The 19,611-nt window shown below is 39.4% G+C and overlaps 1 protein-coding gene across 4 annotated transcripts in view; it reads right to left on the reverse strand.

Annotated features, from left to right (window-relative positions):
• IQGAP2 (IQ motif containing GTPase activating protein 2) overlaps window positions 1-19,611 on the reverse strand; it is a 157,147-nt gene that overhangs the window by 64,801 nt on the left and 72,735 nt on the right. For 2 of the 4 annotated variants that reach the window (XM_019532220.1, XM_019532218.1), the window contains exons 3-10: window positions 19,278-19,355; window positions 16,559-16,635; window positions 11,715-11,782; window positions 10,927-11,040; window positions 6,986-7,164; window positions 6,285-6,372; window positions 5,580-5,743; window positions 4,975-5,062 (exon numbers count right to left, since the gene is read on the reverse strand). In XM_019532220.1, the coding sequence (XP_019387765.1) occupies window positions 4,975-5,062; window positions 5,580-5,743; window positions 6,285-6,372; window positions 6,986-7,164; window positions 10,927-11,040; window positions 11,715-11,782; window positions 16,559-16,635; window positions 19,278-19,355 (856 nt within the window). The remainder of the gene's footprint in view (window positions 1-4,974; window positions 5,063-5,579; window positions 5,744-6,284; window positions 6,373-6,985; window positions 7,165-10,926; window positions 11,041-11,714; window positions 11,783-16,558; window positions 16,636-19,277; window positions 19,356-19,611) is intronic. The other 2 variants (XM_019532223.1, XM_019532219.1) reach the window with 1 other exon arrangement.

Genomic DNA, 19,611 nt, shown 5'->3' on the forward strand with positions numbered 1-19,611 from the left:
AATATTTCTCCTTGGAGGTGAATCCTGTCCTCCATCCTTTGTAGGCCTTTCTTTTTAGCATCAGGTGGTCTGCTAGGTCCCTGGAGAACCAGGGGGAGCCATGGGATAGCTATGAAAGCATTACATAAAAGCAACCAAGTCAATGGCCAGCAGCTTTTCAAGCTGCAGCCTTGAACAACCTGGATCTAGTCCAATGCAAGCTGGGTGTCTTTGGTGATGCATTTAAAGCTTGGGGGAAATTTTCCCTGCACCTGTACTGTAGCTGCACCCATACCACTGTTGCTGCTTCCAGCCCTCCATACCCCATTCTGAATGCAAAATGCAGCTTCCAGCCAGCGGGGAGCTGTGCCAGGGCTGGAAAACTGGAAGCCATGTCCACACTGTGCTTCTCCCTCTTCCCCCCCACTCTCTGGATCTCCCAGCTGTGGCACAGGTGCAACTGTAATCTGCCTGGCCCTGGCATAATTCCTCACTGGATAGAATCTGTGCCCATGCTGCAGCCTTAGCTGGGGGGGAGGCGGGGAGGGGTGGTAACAGATGGACGACAACGACAGGGAGAAGCAAGAGCAGCACAGGCACAACTACAAGTTGCCTAGCCCCTTGCTGCTCAGGCCAGGAAGGGACAAAGACCAGAGGAAGAAGCACAGCCCTAGCCCTCTGACTTCACAGGCTAAATGTTCCCAACTCCTGGTCTAAAGCAAGGATGCCCAGCGAAAAGATACCAGGGAGCTTCCTTTAGACTTTTTAATAGCAAGAATGGCAGCTTCCACCACAGCAGAAGAACAGTTTGTACTTCAGGTAGGAAGGCTGCAGGGTTTTTACAGAAACCATGACAGAAGTCCAAAGATAGGAAGGCAGCTCCTGAAGACTGCAAAGAGAGAAAGAAAAGGCTAGGTGGGAAGAGGGGGAAACATCACTCTATGCTTCAGAAAGATTCAAGGAGCTGAGAATTCCAGGAACTTCTTCAATATAAATGACACTGAAATACATCTACAAAACACTAGGGGCTCATTTGACCAGGAACTTAAGCATATGCTTGCATGTGAATACCAGAACCCCTAGTTTCAAAATGAAACCTGTGGTTAAAACTAGCTATTTGCTTAAGAATCCCTCCTGAAATCAGAGCTGATAGCCAATGGTGGGGGACAAGGCAGCCAGAGATTAGAAACAATGCTGGATCCCTGATTTTAGTTAAAAACACCCACCATATCTTAATTACATATGTGCTTTCATAGGGCAGGGTTATTAATGGCAACCACTTCTTCAGAGCTGTTAAGGTACTTGCTTTAGAAGCAGAAGACTAAACCCAGCTCAGTGAGGTACAAAATGAGGTTTGAAAGGGATCTCAAGACGTCATCTAGTCCAACCCCCTGCTCAAAGCAGGATCATCCCCACCAACTAGATCATCCCAGCCAAGGCTTTGTTTAGTCGGGTCTTAAAAACTTTCAAGGATAGAGTCCACAACCTCTCTGTATAACCTGTTCCAGTGTTTTACTATGCTCCTAGTGAGAAAATTCTTCCTAATACCTAATCTAAACTTCTCTTGCTGCAACTTGAGACCATTGCTTCTTGTTCTGTCATCTGCCACCACTAAGAACCAGTTTAGCTCCATCCTCTTTCAAACCCCTCTTCAGGCAGTTGAAGGCTGCTATTAAATCCTGTCTTCTCTTCTCCAGACTAAAGCCCAGTTCCATCAACCTCTCCTCAAAAGTTGTGCCCCATCAGCAACAACCCTCCCACCACACGCACTATTTTCATTGCTGCCATGTGCAATAGTCTGGGAGCTACCCTTGCCTGTAAAGACAGAAGTGAAAGAGGCATCAAGTACATCAGCCTTTTCTGCATCCTCTGTCATCCCCATTCAGCAAGGGACCCACACTTTAAAAATCTTCCTCTTGTTACTGACAGTTGTAGAAACTGTTGTCATCACCCTTCATATCCTTTGCTAGCTGCAACTCCAATTGTGCTTTGGCCTTCTAGATTTCATCCCTGCATGCTCAAGCAATGCTTTTATACTCCTCCCTAGTTGTTTTGTCCAAGTTTCCACATCTTATAAAGCTTCCTTTCTGTGATTTAGTTTACTGAAGAGATCCCTGCTAAGCCCAGCCTGTCTTCTGGAATATTTGCTAGTCTTCCCACACATGGGGATGGTTTGTTCTGCACTCTCGGTAAGGCTTCTTTAAAAGTATAGCCAACTGTTCTAGTCTCTTCTCCCCCTCAGTCTGGCGTCCCAGGTTATCCTGTCCATCAGTTTCCTGAGTGAATCCAAGTCTGCTTTTCTGAAGTCCAGAGTCCTTACTCTGCTGCTCTCCTTATTTTTCCTCAGGATCCTGAACTCAGTCATCTCATGGTCGCTGCTTTCCAAGCTGCCATCCACTACTACATTCCCCACCAATTCTTTCTGGTTTCTGAGCAACCGGTCAAGAAGAGCACAGCTCCTAGTTGGCTGCTCCAGCACTCCCCACCACTCTCCAAAAACTTCCATCATTGCCTGTGCACCGCTGTATTGCCCTCCCAACAGATGTTCAGGGTAATTGAAGTCTCCCATGAGAACCAGGACCTGTGATGGGGAAACGTCTGTTAACTGTTGGAAGAAAGCCTCATCTACCACTTAGTCCTTGCCTGGTGATCTATAGCAGAGGTCCACCACAACATCACCCTTGTTGCTGTCCCCTCCAACCCTAACCCAGACATGTCTCAGCAAGCCTATTTCCAGTTTCATACTGGAGCTCTGAGCAATCATATGCCTCTTTTACATAAAGTACAACTCCTCCTCTCCTCCCCTGGCTGTCCTTCCGGAACAGTTTATACCCATCCACAGCAGTTCTCCAGTACTACGATCTATCCCAACCAAGTCTGCTATTCTGATCATGTCATTAGTTCCATGAGTGTCCAAGGAATTCCAATTCTCCCTACCCGTTTCCCAGGCTCTGTGCATTCATGTACAGACACCCAAGGTAACTAGTCAATAGCCCAGATTTCTCAGAAAGAATGAGAACATCTCCCCTGTTGTCCCCTCCTGATTGCTCTTCCTCCACATCACCCACTTTTCCACTTACCTCAGGGCTTTGGTTTCTATCCCGCCCCCAGCGCATCTCTCTCATTTGAATTCTTCCTTTTAAGAGGAAAAATGTATTTCTCTTGCTTCAAACCGACTAACAGAGTGACCAGTGGCTGGAAGGATTTAGCTCTGGCCTTCCTACTGACCTATTATTATTCAGCAACTTTAAGATGACATTACAGTATAATACAAATGGATGCAGTAAATGCCTTTTAAATTTAGCAATGTGGTTTTCATCATCAACATCTTCCTGCTACTAATCAGGTCTCCCCTGTATCCAGGTCTGTGACCAAGTCACTTGTTTAATTAGGACCACACTCCAGTCAATAGCACTTTTTGTACGTGCCATTCAGGCAGCAAACATATGGTGGAGCTCCTCACGGTACAGCAGAAAGTACCTAATCACCTAGAAAGTTTTCAGAGCAGTCCAAGCCCATGGAGTAGTACATTTACCCTTGTGGACCAAGTCTAAGTCTTGTACCTACTCTTGAAATTAAAACAAGAAAGAAAGAAAAAAAAAAAAGTCTCCTAAAACTGCAGCACACTCAAAGTAACCATAAAACAAACACTCACTCAAGCTAGTAACAGTAACTAAAGCCTTCACTAAGGCTACATGCCATTACATGGCTTGGCCAAAATTCCAGGTGAGGAATCAGGCACCCAGTATTCTGTCTGCAGCACACAAAGACATTTACCAACCATCTTAGGCATTAAGATATAACATGATGCAGAGGTATTTACATGCTTGGTTTGTATCTTGGTCAACTTGTTACAACTCTAAAAATACTTGAAGAGGTACTACTCAGTCAGCCAAGTTGAATTCCTAGTTTTGCAAATGTCTGGTTCCCTCTCCCCCACTTCCAACCTCATCCCTCCCTCCTAAAAAAAATTGATAATTACAAAAGGTAGAAATCAATCAACTTAAATAGCCAGACGCACACAAAAGTCACTTCGGTTGCAAGGTACACAGAAAACAACATCCTTCCAACCCTAAGAAACACTGATGATCCCATACAGTTAGTGCAACCTGTCTAAGAGTTTCACGTTACCAAAAAGCAACTCCTTGAAGGAAATAATGTTCATCATATTTTGATCACTCTAAAATCCTATTTTCTATGACTAGAAAGACAACAAACATACATAGATATATATTACAACATGGCCCAGTATGCTTTCCTACCACATTTTTGCATAATATCAGAAGAGCTGTTCAACTGAATTGAAAGACATTAAAGAGTGATGCAATAGAAAAAGCCCCGCCACTAAGCCATGCCACAGACAGCATGCAAGTACATCAGTTTATCCAGAGCTGGAGATCCTAGTGCATATGTTATCAGGCAAGGCGAGCCAGAGAAGCTAACACATGCACTACTGCAAATTTAGAGCCCCCTTTTAATACAATTTTTCAAAAATATGCATCAATGGTTGTTGGTTTATCAGTTGTACCTTTACATTAAGAGTCTCAGAACAGGCTAGATTGAAGAAAAGGCGTCAAAATGCAAAATAACCTGCTTTCCTATAAAAAAACTGTAAAATATTCCTCAATTTGATCATTTTGTTAACTCAGACAAAATATCAACAGTTTCTACTTGGGAGAGTTTAGGTATTAGTCAAGCCTTCCAAGCCATGCACGGTGTTCAGTTTTAGCCAGTGTGTCCACTAGTAGCCAACAGTTATTTGAAGAGAACAGTGTTAACTACCTTAGATAAAAGAATACATCCAACGCAGCACAGATTGGTGACTTGGCAATTGTGACACTGAGAAGAACAGTAACAAAAATAAAATGCAATGCATGTGGTTTCAGTGTATAAAAGAAACCATGTTTGCATGCAAGGAAAGGTGGATCTCACTCTTCAGCTTGATTAAGGTAACAAAATGGTGAAGGTGAAAATGAGATTAAAACATTTACTCACTAAGCTTGTGAGCCTCAGCCTCCACATTGGCCACACTAACGACTTTCTGTATTTCACTTTTGTCGAGCATAATTGGAACCCCTGCTATCTGACAGATCAGAAAAAAAAAAGCATAATGAAGTCTTTTTAAAAACTTGGAGGAGGGAGAGGAAGAAACTCCATTATGACATACACCAGGAATCTACCATGATGTTTTCTATGTACATAGCAGAGCAGTACATTCAAAAACAATGCTAATTTTTTTCTATGGACTTCCACCTTATTTTAAAAATTATTTGCCCTCTTAAGCAGAGGGGTACTTCCTAATGGTCTTCATTCACCATTATTTCATATTAGCATTTATACTAAAATTTTTAAGAAACTTAACTTCCAAGAGAAAAAAACACTTACATTAGGAAGTGAACTCCATCTATACAAAGAATTCCTTGCAACTCATTTAAAACTTTACACTAACGCATCATGCACTTTACAGTGGATGCAAGTAGTTTTGTAGTGCTCAGGAAAATACTAGCCTGCAATCTTTTGTAAAATCCTATTTCACAAAAATCATGGGGTCAGGGTGAAATCAAACTAAGGCATCACGTAAACATGTTCCATTCAGTTACCTGCATTCTCTGTTCTTTAGAATCACACAATTGGGCTAGGTACCATGAGGAATTTTGCAGCAGAACTTCAAGTAAGCTCAGAGCAGGGTGGTTCAAACCTGCCATCAGTGCCATTTCATCTTGCCTGTCAATAGCCTCATTCACTTGGACTAAAGCCATGTGAACTGAAAGGAAAACAACGCTTACAAATAGCACACATTTTTGCTAAAAATTTCCATTGCTGATGGCATCTACCTCTCTAAACCAAGGCACTTAACAGCAGTCTTTATCCAGCAAAGGACAGTACCTTAAAGCACCAGTCCTTCTAAGGGCCTTGGACAGAGTCCCCACAGACTTTTCAAGGACACGGGCTTAAGCCTGAATTTCCCGTCCATCTAGAAGAGGGTTCAAAATTCACAGTATTCTGAAGCCAGCAAGAACTGACAGAGAAACAGAGCAGGTGAAACAATGGCTTCTGCGTCAAGAAGTCCTAACAGCAAAGATATTATCACCTGAAAAGACTGGTGATAAAAGCAGCAAGACATTGCAGTCTAAAGCAGCTGCTGTAATACTAACAAAATGTTTGCTTTTTTAATTTTGCTTTATTTTTAATTCATCGTATTTCTGTAAAATTAAGTCTGGCCAGCTTGAATTTGGAAAAAAAAGTCATCTATATTTTGTAGGTACCATATGCAAAACTTCCACATAAAACCAAATTCAACTTACTGTTGATCTTGTTGATATTGCCTTGGATCTCTGCTTGTGTGAGCAGTTCTTCATACACATCTCTTTCTTCTTCTGAAATTGTGCCATTCTAAAAGAACAAAAACTTTACCAGTTCAAAGATTTACTAGTTCCACATAAGGGCTATTAAAAAATTATCAACCAAAACATGAAGGCTTAAACTGTGGACCCAGCTGTGCTACATTTCAGCATCATCTACTTTCTGAGAAGAACCTTGTAGTTAGGCTGCATAGCTTCAAATATAGAAAACAAGATTTATTCTGTTACTGTGAAATAATGCAAGAGTAATTTGTATTCAGTTAAGTCTGTTGACTTAACTGATTTCACATCCACAGAATTTTTATTTCAACTTTTAGTTAATGCTAAACAGAGAGTCTGGTTTCTACAGAGCAAATTGTAAAATAGAAAAATAAAGGGGATCCTGCAGATTCTTAGTCAGTCTTCTATTTTTCCCTTCAAATGCAATCATGTGTTATGTGCAAAAATACATAGAACTTGTATGCTGTTATGCTTCTATTAATGTCTTCAGCTTGTATTTTTTTACTATAAGAATAATTCACCAAATTAGCTTAGCAGTACTTTATAAACACAATCCTAGAACCATTTAAAATGCTCTGTATAACCAAATGATCAAGCATATGCAAAATTCATGGACGCTAACTAATCTAAATATGTTTGCATACCTTCAATCTTGCATTTTCCTCTTTTCTCTTTTTAGCTTCCAGGAGTTCTGTCTGATATTGCTGTGCAAGTTCCTCATCCACATTTAGTAACATTGCATTTGGATTCCTCAGAGTTATAATGGTTTGATCTGCTACTCCCTTCTCAATAGCTTCATTAATTGCAATTACTGCAGCGTGCACTGAAAAGGAATGATAGGAGTTAAACTCTGAGAAGTAACAAAGAAGTACTTCTGGATCAAGCATGTCTATTTTTAAAAAGCAGGGGACGGAGGTGGAAAGGAGTGTATTACTTGATGAGGAGATTTATGATGTAGCAATAGTTACATGACACTATTTAAAATTTTTAAAGATTTAAGAATTGTGTAGCTTCTTTTGAAACTAAAAAACAAAACTTAAAACCTCCAAACCAGAAAAGTTAATCTTAGACATCGTTTTTCTCCTTCTTGAAAAAAGGTGTGTAATTACTGAAGGAAGAAATTAAGAGTTCCAGTTTTCATCTTTCAATTCTTTGCACCTAGCCTGGTCAAATCATTGGAAACACTTAAGCATAAGACTGGGAGAACTAGGGCAGCAACAGAAAAAAAGAATTAGGAATTTCACTTTTCTACACATGTCTGTAGAGCCAATTACAGCCACATATTAGCATGAACAGCAAAGCTCAGGTTGCCCTATGATCCACCAGAAATTGCTCCTAATCCAAATTCTTCTCTATTCTCTCACATGGCACAGAAAACAAAGGTGCAATCTTGAGTAAAATCCATTACATCCAGCAATTTCCACTGTAAATTTTTTGTTTAAAATAAATAAAAAATTACTTCTGCTATTTTACAAGCATGTAAATGATTACATACATAACAAAAGTTCACGTAGAAGAGAAATAGAGGATGCGTTTTAAATGAACATCTGTTGATTACATATATGCAATCATTTAAAATATTTGCTTTAACACATTCACTCTTGCTGCTTTATCTAAATACTGTCACAGACGGACAAAATATTTGCCAAGATGTAGCTTTGCTAACAACTTTTCCCCCTCAAAAAATCTCACAACCCTCTCCCAGTACATTTCCAGAATGCATTTATGAATAAGACTGTTACTTTACTGTCAAGGAATCAAGAACAGTTTTATTTTGTTATAGAAAACTTCTGCTATGGATAAATACATGGACAATGCAAGTAGGGAGGGATTTTTGGGTGGCGGGGAAGAGAGATGCAGAACTTCTTTGGCAGGGCTTTTTGTCATGTATGGACATAATAGATGCACCAACAAGGACAGTGGCTTTACACTATATTTCTCAGAAAGGCTATACAGAAGAATGAACAAATGGAGCAGTAGCTCCACAGAACAAAGTTCCACTTGAGTGGAAGACACCACCTGAATGCAAGACAACCCCCAGATAGGAAAGCAAGGATAGCAAGCCTAAGTTCTGATGACAAAGGGGAACTGCCTTATTTCTCAATAGCAGTCTCTCTCCAGCAAGTGGAAGAAAAGAGTCGATACAAGCACAAAAAAGACTAGTGTTTTTTTCTCTGTGAGACGGAATGAGAGGACTCCCAAACAGGATGTTCTCTCCTGAGAAGTTTTCTAGTACCAATCTAAGCACATGAACACTTCTCAGGGTCCTAAGGACTCCCAGTATCTCACAGCCCTCTGCTCCCAAACGAACTACTTATCAGTGAGCTGTTAGGGAGCCCTGCAGGGCACCTTCTTGTATAATACCCAAGACCTTTGAAGTGGCAAAGAATTTCTGCTGTTGCCTGAACAGTCTGGGACTGTTATATACAGCTACCCCAACGCCCCCTCCCCAGCACTGAACAGCCCCAGGTCAGCCTGGGTCTGTGAGGGGAGCATTCTTCGCAGCTCACCCTATCCTGGGGATATCTAGGATGATTCCAGCCATACTGCCTCACATCCCTGGTCTGTGCAAGGGATGAGGGGGCATTCCCCTGCAGCTTGGTCTGTCCTGGGTGACATCATGGAGAAGCAGCCAGGGTGATTATGCATAGTTACCTGGAGTGTGCCTGGAACACCTGAGCCTAGAAGGCCCAGAGTAGCCAATAGCCACATGGTAAAGTGGCAGGAATCAGAATATACAGTGTGAGGGTCTGGGGAACCAAAATGCGTGTGCATGTGCAGGGTGAGGGTCTGGGGGATTTGAGATCTGTGGTGCGAGGGGTGCTGCAGCAATTACTGGCTACATATGTTTCTGCTTATGCTCTGGCAACCTCTCTTGGATAAGTACTGATCTGTTGTATTGTTGTTTATACTGGATGGGTATCGGATTGTTGCAGTTGTTTAAATATAATGGTTGTTGCCCTCCATCACATATCTATCAGTCATTTACTAATTAATTATATTGCACTAGGTTACAGCTGGGCTGTAACCTAATGTCCTAATGAGGTGCCCACTGTTCTTTCACTTGGCTGATGTCTAGAAGGATTAATTATTCAAGTGAGGGTGTTAGAGATTGCCATTCAACACTGAAGTCTATAAAGATGTAAAATAATGTTAAATGGTAAAAGGGGAGTCTTTTATTAGTGAGTCAGATATGCACAAGGACAAGTTAATAAAACAAAATACACAAAATGGTTCAGTGGGATATGAAGTTACATCTGAAAGATGAAATTAAAATAAAAAGGTTGAATAAATGAAAAACATGATAGCATGATGTGATCATTTCTGAATTTGTCTACTAATGGAAAGAAGTGTTAGAAACCCCAGTGGGACATTTAGAACAAGTATTAGAAAAAAAAAGAGTCTCCTTTAGAGAATAAGCCCTGTGCTGACAAGAGAAAAAAAAAAGTATTGATAGATGTAACAATCATATGAGCACAAAATGATACTGATATAAGCCATAGCCCTGTAACTTTTGTCTGCACACTTTTATAACTGTACAAATATAGCTAGATCATTGCTACTTTAAATGCCAAATGGAACAGGAGTTAGTTTCATTCCGGATTACAGAGTTGCAGCATTTTAGCTAACCAGTATGACTACAGCACCATGTGATGTAACAGCGCTTAACAGCTAGTGCATACTCCTTTCAAATTTGCTAACAGGCATGTTTTTCTATAGCCTTAAATGTATTTTTCAATTTGCTGAAAGCAACAGGGTTCCTCTGCATTTATATCCAAGACATGAAAAAGCACCCTCTTGAGGTCCTTTCTAGCCCATTTTTCTATTAAATCATTTCATGTGTCCTTTTTGCAGGCTTTATTGTGTGGTGGCACACTGTGTGTACATGTTCTCTTCCTTCAAAAAACTTAGTTTGCCTCCTCCCTGGAATCTGCTAATACCCCAAGTATGCGACAAGATTCCCATGATGCAACAGGCACTTCCTCTTCTGGGGAAGAGCATGCCGCTCTACTGCACACTTCAACCCTAGGGAGGACTACTTTCAGGAAAGATTACTTTCTATAGTTAAAGAAAAATACCTCTGAAGTTCAGAGGAAACAGTATACAGTATACTTTATAAAAAGCTTTTAGGAAAGGAAGTTATGGCCTCTTTTGTGTCTCTAGAGGAAGGAAACAACTGTAAAGTTTGATAGCAACTGGGCTTCAGAAAATGTACAAAATTGATAGCACACCATACCAATTTCCTCCCTATAAACCATGTTTTGAAAGCTCTCTTTTCAGAATCATACAAGTTTAACCTACAATATGCAAACTTCACAGGGATAACCCCACATAAACAAGTGTAGGAAAATGTGTTTTAAATTAGAGCCTGGAAATTTTAGTTTGCTTTAAAGTCAAATAATAAAACAGCTTGCCATGATTATACTACCTGACCCATAAGAACTTCAAAATCCTTTAAGCGATTTACAAATAATTAAGCTTTACCACACCTTAGTTAAAATCACAGCCAGAAGCATGAACCCATTTTGCAAGTATTCCATAAATTTAGATATTAACAGGCAAACAGTTAAACACAAAACCTTACATGCTGCTTCATCCACAGATAATTCACTGGCAAGAATCCCACCAATTTTACTAAAAGATGGCATCTGTATACCATACTTCTCCAGCTCCTTTCGCATGTTGCTGATTTCTTCCTCTATAAAACAGGGGGAAATTAATAAATAAAAGAAGAAATGGAAAAACTTAGAAAAATGAAAGTCCTAAGATTTTCCATTTTGGATAGTTAAGTAAAATAAGTATAATTTCAGTTTAAACTTTAAAGAACCAAGCCTTGGCTAAACTATAGGTTTTTATAAGATTTTCTGTTTTGATGGCAAACAAATATTCTATACAAATTCTCTCTCAACATCTTTCAAAGATTAACATTAATTAAGAACAGTAGTCTCCCACCTACTGGATGCATCTACAGAAACTAAAGTTTGTTGTCCAGTAAAGTGTCATCCTCTACACATGCATGACAATTAGGGAACAGTAGAGCAATTTACTGCACTGCCAGATAGCTCTGTCAGATACAAGTGGTATCCAGTAGTGCAGTAAACTACTGCGCTTAAACACATGTGTAGACAGTGATGTCAGAATTAGTCTCCGGCTCAAATTGAGCCAGAGTATATTCAGTTGCATTAACTGCATATGTAGACATGTTCACTGAGATTAAGATGCATGCAAAATTTGGTTGGAGAAGAAAAAAGAAGAAATCTACTTCTACTGAAGAGTAGAAGTACTTGCTAGAAACAAATATTAGCAGATTTTAAAAACTGATACAACAGAAGAAACCAAGTGTGACTAAAAAAAATAAACCACCACTTTTACCTGTAAAGTCTACTTTTCCTAGTAGATCCTGGATCTGTGGTGCTATTCCTAGTTTGAACAGGTATAAACTACAAAGAAGAAAAATATATTAAAATAGAGATATGTATATTCTATTAAACACCCCTCTCACTAGAACAAACTTGTTCTTTAAATTAATTTCCACAGAAAAATACAGAATAATTTTGACCTACAGCTTTCTTTCTACCTACATTTTTAGATAATATGAATATGAAAGAGGTTGTGACTGTGGGACTTGTTGCCTAAACAAAAAATAAGGAAAGGGAAATCATGAACCCAGATTAATTCTCCTATATCAGGGATTTAAGGAAAACTCAACAGCCTAGGTACCTGAAACATTATGAAAGATGACAACTGTCTTTATAACCAATACATACAAAATCGGGATCCATGTACTGTTCAGCTTAAAGCATTGTATTTTATAAAAATGGTTAATACTGTGCAATATTAAGATTTTCTGATGAAAAAAAAATCTGACTAGTTTTTGAGGCTTGATGGCCTGGGCAGTACTTACAGAGATGCAACAATCCTTTTCAGGCACAGCTCAGGGAATATACTCTTAATTACGAAAACAGTTTCAATTCAAGTTTTCCTAAGGCCAAATACATTTAGTATTTACTTAAAACACCAGACTCATAGCTGGGCAGTTCTGTACTGTCCCCAACTCTGCCTTCAGTCAGTGCCCAGGACTAGCATCCCACTTATACCTCCTTATTTACACTACATTTAAATACAGACAACCGGCCATGTATATTGCAGAAGGTAAGGCAGATTTGCACCTTGTAGACTAACCAGATCACAGATGATTAAGCTCCTGTAAGCAGCAGCTCACTATCAGATGCTGAGAAGGGACCCAATGATGCAAGCTGTTGTTTACAAATCTAAAAATTTAGTTAGGCTAAGGTGAAAATCTACCCCACCTTCTGCCCCAGTTCAGACTAACAGCTAACCACCTCTCTTATATGTATTAAAAGCCCTCCCCAAATTATTATAATAGTAGTCATCTTCAGGTCATTAAACACTTTTGCTCTGGGAAATCTGCAAGAAGTTCAATACAAGCATGCTCTCCAGGATCCTGTATTTTCATTTCATTGCAGCATGAAAACCTATACTAATTACTCCTAAAGCTCTACAGTGCCATCTGGATAACAGCTGAGTAAATTCATATTGTATTTATATCTTCCAACCATATGCCTGTCTTTATTTGTAAAAAGCTAAGAGTTTCTGGAATTTACTAGTGAAACACTGAATTAACCGAGACAGTTTTTGTGAAGTATGGCTCAGCCCAGTTTTTAAACAAGTTTTTAAAATTCAAAATGCATTGTTCTGTTAACATAGGAGAAGGTTATTTTGCCATTTGCAAGGGACAACCCTTCAACCTCTCCACACATTTCAGCACAAGTAAAACCTGTCTTCTTTCAATTACTAGTAAGCTTTATGAAAGACCTCAAAGAGTGTATAAGAAATATATTTTCTATATTAAATTATGTGGGGCAGGGGGCCTCACTTCATCACCACAGACAAGCTGTCTCTTCTTTGAAGCCTCCAACCCCACTGTCGCTTATCTCAAGATTCTCCAGTATAGCAGCATTCCCACCATGCAGTGGGATATTAAATATAAGAAAACCCTCTACCTAAAACAAACCCTAAACTAGTGTGGTTTGTTAGCCTCATTCGCCTTTTAACTTCATGCAGATTACAATATTCAAGGGAAAATGGACACAAATTTTCAAAGACATTACAATGTGCCTCGTCTTGCAAAATGCCAGCCATATTTTGAATACCATGAAATGAATAAAAAGTGATGGTAACCACTGCTAACCCAGCAAATATTGTAAGAGTGGTGATCACCAAAAATCCACAAGTAGGTCCATAGAGGACCTAATGGTTTGAATGTAAAGAAGAAGAAATTAAAAACCTCACAGACTGCCATTTATCATTTAAAACAAAACACACACACGCACGCACTATTCTCTTCAGTTTGGATAAATTTATTAACCACAAGATGGTGCCTAGAATTTACACTTCATTTGGCTCTTACATAAAACTAAAGGTACTCCAAAACAAAAGAAGGTTGTAGCATTTTAATATTTTCACTGGAAGATAGTACACATTGTTCTGCACTTTTTTGTTGCGACTTTGTATTTGCCTTTGAATGTTAAGGTTAAGCTAACAGGCTTCAGAGAACAAAGTTCTACCACCTAAGAGTAGCTCGGTTAGACAGATGGACTTACTGGGGTAAGTATTTCTGAGGAAAATTTATAGAGACTCCCAAACAGCAAGTGTCACAAGCTTTTGAATTCATGTCAAGCTGCTCCTAGCCTGAAGAAGCCACAAGACAAGTCCAAACCAATTTTTAGAAAAAAAGCTGGTGCGAAGAGACAGACAAAGACATTTGTATTTTCATGGCTGCGCTTTTTAAGCCCTTTTATGCTGTTCATGCACACATAAAGGAATATAAAATATATGAAGTGCTACATTCAGAATGGAACTAAAAAATTAGCGATAAAGCTATTCCTCACTAGAAATGAAGATGATGATGCACCTAACAATGAAGGTATACACTGCTACAGTACATTGCTGGTCAAACCAAAGCCAGCAAACGAAGTGAAAGTAGCCATCTTTTTGCTTTATTTTCAGTGCAGTAACACCTCGGTCCAGAGCTCTTGAGCCCTAAGCAGCTCTTTAGCTTAGCACCTGCACTTTTTTCTAGTTGCTGGGTTTAATTTTTTCAGAATGCATGCATTGAATACATTTTTCTTACAAATCATAGCTCATGCAACACATTCACCTACATACTGCAGTATGTAGTCACTCCCCCTCCCACATTTCACTTTGGAGAGTTTTAACTCCTGCACTTCTCAGTACCAGGTACCACTGGCTTAGGGCCACTAGTATCTTCATATCCCTCTTTCCCCCCCCCACAAACACCCCACCCTTCTCCCCCAGTCTCCATGTTGTTCAAAATAAGATTAAAACCCAAGAATTAATATCCCCCCAAAAATTTGTAAATGTGATAAAGTATTCCACTCTACAGGCTAAATCAATAGTGCCCACCACCTCCAGTTAAAATTGAATACTTCCCATTGCAAGACTTTCAGTTGCTTAAGCTTTTGTAGAACTTTAATCATTTGGGTTGATGCTTTCCAAAACTAATTTGGTTCCGAGGTGCACCTAGCATGAGGAGTTTCACTTAAAATTGACTGGCTGTTCTTTCCATGTAAGATTTTTCCCTAGTGGTATTGTTTGTAAGCTCCTCCACTTTTTGGAGTAGGAATCTTCACATCTAGCTGGGGACAGGAGGAAGAGAAAATTTGCCATCATTTTGGTTCTCACAAAAAAAAAAGTGCCCAATTTGGCCAGGCTACAAGATGGTGAAAATCTTAGTCACCACATGCTCAGAGTTGTGCTGGAATCCAAGAGCTAAATTCTCCATGGCTTTCATCTGCACTCAGCATATTCCAACACCACAAATGCAGGATGTCGAGCAGGAATCTTCTAGTAATTGGTGTTCCCAGCTGCTGTAACAGCAGCCACAGATACCAAGAAAAAGAATATAGTCTTCACTGTGCTCTAAATTATCCCTATGCTTGTCCTGGGACATGAAATGAGGAAGCATTTTTATCTGGACTAGGACTGACTGGGAAAAGAATCTGAAAAAAGGAGCTGAAGGGTTAGCAAGTACAATAAATTCCCCTGAGGAAACCAGAACAGAATCCAAGGGTCCTGCATCTCATCATTCCTCTATGAGCAGAAAGATATGGAAAACCCTGGCAAAAAGTGCGTCTCTCACCCTTAACTAACTTGAGTGCTAACTTTGCACCCTCATATTTTTTAAAACATTTGAGTTATTTTTTCTTTTGTACATCTGGGTGCAAGTTGCAAGATCATTTCAGTAAAAATCTGTTACATGGTAGATTTTAGGTAAGAGCAGAGAAAGAACAGACAGATCAGACATTGGGCACATATTCCAAGCAGCACAGGAAGCACCTAAAGGAGGGCTGGACAAGGAACTGCTGTAGAGCACTCTTTCATTTCTGGTTAAGAGTGCAAAATCTCTGGTGTAAGTATAAAGACAAAAAGTGCAATATGCAGCAAGAATGGTTTGAGAGAGAAACTGAAGGAAAACAGACCAAAGTCCAAGAAATGACACAAATGAGCCCTGAGGCCTTGGCATACATCCTCTGGACCAGATGAATAAACCAAAAGATCAAACTGTTGGAAAGTTTCATTCAAGAAGGGAAGATGTTAATCATTACATTGGTATTGCAGACAATAGACAGAGCTGAGGCATCTCTCTAATGATGAAGACAATATATTTTAACAATTGTATCAACAACTTAAGTTTTCAGTTATTTCAGCAAATGTATATCTGTCAATATACACACACCGAGTTTTCTGCAACAGCTGAATAAAAGATTGTGACATCACTGGAATGGAACTCAGCCCAAAATTTTTGTCTGTGCTGTTCAGCATTTAAAGCCCCATGTGTCAGCTTCAGGAAATCACTTTGCGATTACATTAGACAGCAGAGACCAAACAACATGGTTTTAGACTACTGCTACCCTCATATATTACAAATCACCATAATACTGTATAGTTAATAATAGAACAGATAGGGTAACCATGGTATATTCAAAATTCATGACCTGAAACTCAAGTTAATAAATATTGCATAAAACTTAGCAGATAATTGATCTTTAAAACAGTTCTCATAAAAAAAAAATCTTAATAAACTTAAGTTTCACTGACAGACTATGGATCCATAATGGCTTAAATGATTACATCTTTGAAACATCTCCTGCCCCACTTCCATCACCAATTACCTTAGTGCATGAACGCAGTATATCATTCTAGGTATATTTTTCCTATCGTAGACATCCGTAGTTTCTGGATAAAAGATCTTTAAAAAAGACAAACAAACCACAGTTATTCTCTTATCCTCCTCCTTATCCAGATCGCTTAGTTTAACTGATACCACATTAGAAACACCCTTAAACTGTTAATTCTGGATAACCATCTATCAACAAGTGTCACTTGAGGTACTGCACTAGTTTAGTTTTATCAACAGTTTTCATATTTTAAATGTTTTGAGAATTAGTCTATTAACACAAAAACCCTGTTCATAGTTATAAACCCTACCTACTTTATAGAAGAAAGATCAACTTGTAATTACATGCTTCAAATAAACTTCCAAAGATCATGGTAACTAACTTTGAGGGTTAAGGACAGTTTTAAAACTTTAATCATATACTTCTTATGCAGAAAATTGTAAAGCTGCACTGTAAACTCCCATCCAAGGGCAAATAACAGGTGTCTAATACAAATAGGGTTTACATATTGGGGGCACCACACAAACTAATTCACAGTGCGTTTACAAAGGTAGGTATAATCCTCAACATGCTTTCAGGGGAGACATTATCTTAATTTTAAAGAAGAATATTGAAGCACGGGGATGTTAAGCAACTTGGCCAAAATCATATTTTAAAGCTAGTGGTAGAACCAGAATGGGAGATTAGTTGCCCTTGGCATGGACTATGATGTTCAAATCACTTCAGCTTAGTTTCTCAAGACAAAAGAAAGAGACTTCTTGGAGGCAGAGAATATTAGCAAAGCATACTTCCATATGGACCAGGAATTCACTGTGAAAACCTTCCATTCTATCCTCAATAAAATAGGTCAATATAAAATTAAGACTATATCAAAAGCAGCACACAATCCTTCCATCTCAACACTTCTAGCAAATTCAGGAACCTTTTAGCCCTGCTTGTATGTGATCCTCCTAGGCACAGACGAGCCCTGCCACAAGTAAACCTTTTAGACAGAAGAACATGGATAGTGGAAATGGGGCAGTCTAGAGATGCTTTTACATGTGCTCTAGCATAGAGAGGGTAAGGGCAAGGAGCATTTCAAATTACAGTGGCTCTTGGAAGCTGCTTTAAATTAAAATGCCCACAGAGTCTCATGTATTCAGTGTCCTGTGTTTCAAAATGGCAGTGGGGGCGCTGTAACTAAAGCTTGTTCAATGAGCTTTAAAGCAACCCACCACCATTTTGAAACATGGGGATGCTGAATACATGGGATGCTGCAGCATGCTGGAAAGTTCAGATTACAACACTCAACACATTCTAATCAGAATGTGTCAAAGCACATGTATAGGTGTCCTGGTGCCTGATGAACTGACATGGCTAATCACCAAGTAGATAAACAAGGCAAGCAGAGTTAGAAACAGAAGTTAAAGGCGGCATAGCTATACAATGCTAGCACAGGCTCCAAATTTAAACTTCATATTTCAGCACAGCCTATGGCTTAAGTCTCTGCTTACAAATCAGTTTGAAGAGGTGCCAAGTGAATGGTCTTTTAGCTCTTGCTGCCCTTATTTCCCACCATTCCCAATGCAGCCGTCTCTGAAGTAGCTCTTTTTAAAAAACAACTTTCCCTCTGCATCTAGCAGAGATGCTAGCAGCTGCTCCTCCACTCCTGAAGGAGCCAACTAATTAATTAGCTAGGAAGTGCAAAGGGGAATTTAAATGCCATTGGTTTTAAGCTGCTGAAAAAGCCCAAAGCAAAACAAAAACATAAAACAAAAAGACCACTAAAACACTCTTCAGAGAAGACCTGGCTGACGCTTTCATCCAGTCCTACATGAAAGATTTGTGACCCAAAAGACGTTACGTGGCAACAGAAAAGAGAATAATGTCTAGAGAGGTGGCGGGTGGGTGAAGATGACAGACAGGATAGGCAGCTTAAGGGAAAGTAAGGGGAGGGAGGGGTGACAGAATAACTGCTAACAGAACCAGAAGGAGGTGTAGACATCCCTACTGTTCAAGAACACTCAGGACAACTGGAAATAAGATAAATAGAAAAGAAAAAATGGGAGAGAAACTGAAAAAGAGCGAGAGGGAGATTCATAACAAAGCAGCAAAAACTCAGACAGAAACAAAAAAAACCCAACCCTTTTTAATCATTCAGGCCCTTATTTAGAAATTGTCTATAAATCTGATTTTTGAGAACAATGGCTGCTCACAGACATGGGGGGAACCAAAAAACAAAAAACCCCGACACTAAACTTGGCATGCTCCTGCGCCGAGTCCAGCACATGCCCAGATCAGACATGTATCAGCTTTATAAAAAAGTGCCAAAAAGACCCACTGAAATAAATGCCCAATCTATACAGATGCTGCACAGCTGGGTCAAATTAACGCGCTTCTCCTTTTGGTAAACAGTTTGGTTTTTTTTCCCCCCACCCCACCCTCGTCTGTCAGTGCCCAATGTTGTCAGCCTTCGATTTCCATTTTGAAGAGGGAAGCATCTGAACCTACATCCATAATATACAAATACAGAGAATCCATCTTCTTCAGAAACGTATAGCAACATATTAAATTAACATACTGCAACTTGCAGCATACCCTTCTTCTCAATTAGCTTTTCTGGTACCTATTCAGCTTTGACTTATTCATATTGAAGAAAATTAAGAGAAAATTCTTACGGTTTTATTCAACTTTGCCCTTGGGTCAATCATCATTATAACATTTAAATGCTTACCTTTGGTAGACCAATGGATTCCATTGCTCTTAGCCACTGCACAGTATTATCTGTGTGTCGAAAATGAAGTCCTGATTTCTGATAGGGTGCGGAAAAAAATTAAAGAAACAGTTTACTTATTCTGAATTACCCTTTTTTCCTGTCACACATTCTTCTTGCTTCACAATTTAGTATTGCTCTCTGAAAAGGTTCTAAAAATTTTCCTTATGTGGAATAGAAACCGGAGTTAATATTGCATTCTTTTCAAGCGTAACATAAAACACACCTCACTGTTAGCCAAATTTTGTAAATCTACAGTCTGTGCCCCAATCCCATTTCCAGCTATTTTTAGAGA

The sequence above is a fragment of the Crocodylus porosus genome, unplaced genomic scaffold (assembly GCF_001723895.1).
Source record: "Crocodylus porosus isolate Cpor-Errol unplaced genomic scaffold, CroPor_comp1, whole genome shotgun sequence".
Classification (NCBI taxonomy): domain Eukaryota; kingdom Metazoa; phylum Chordata; order Crocodylia; family Crocodylidae; genus Crocodylus; species Crocodylus porosus.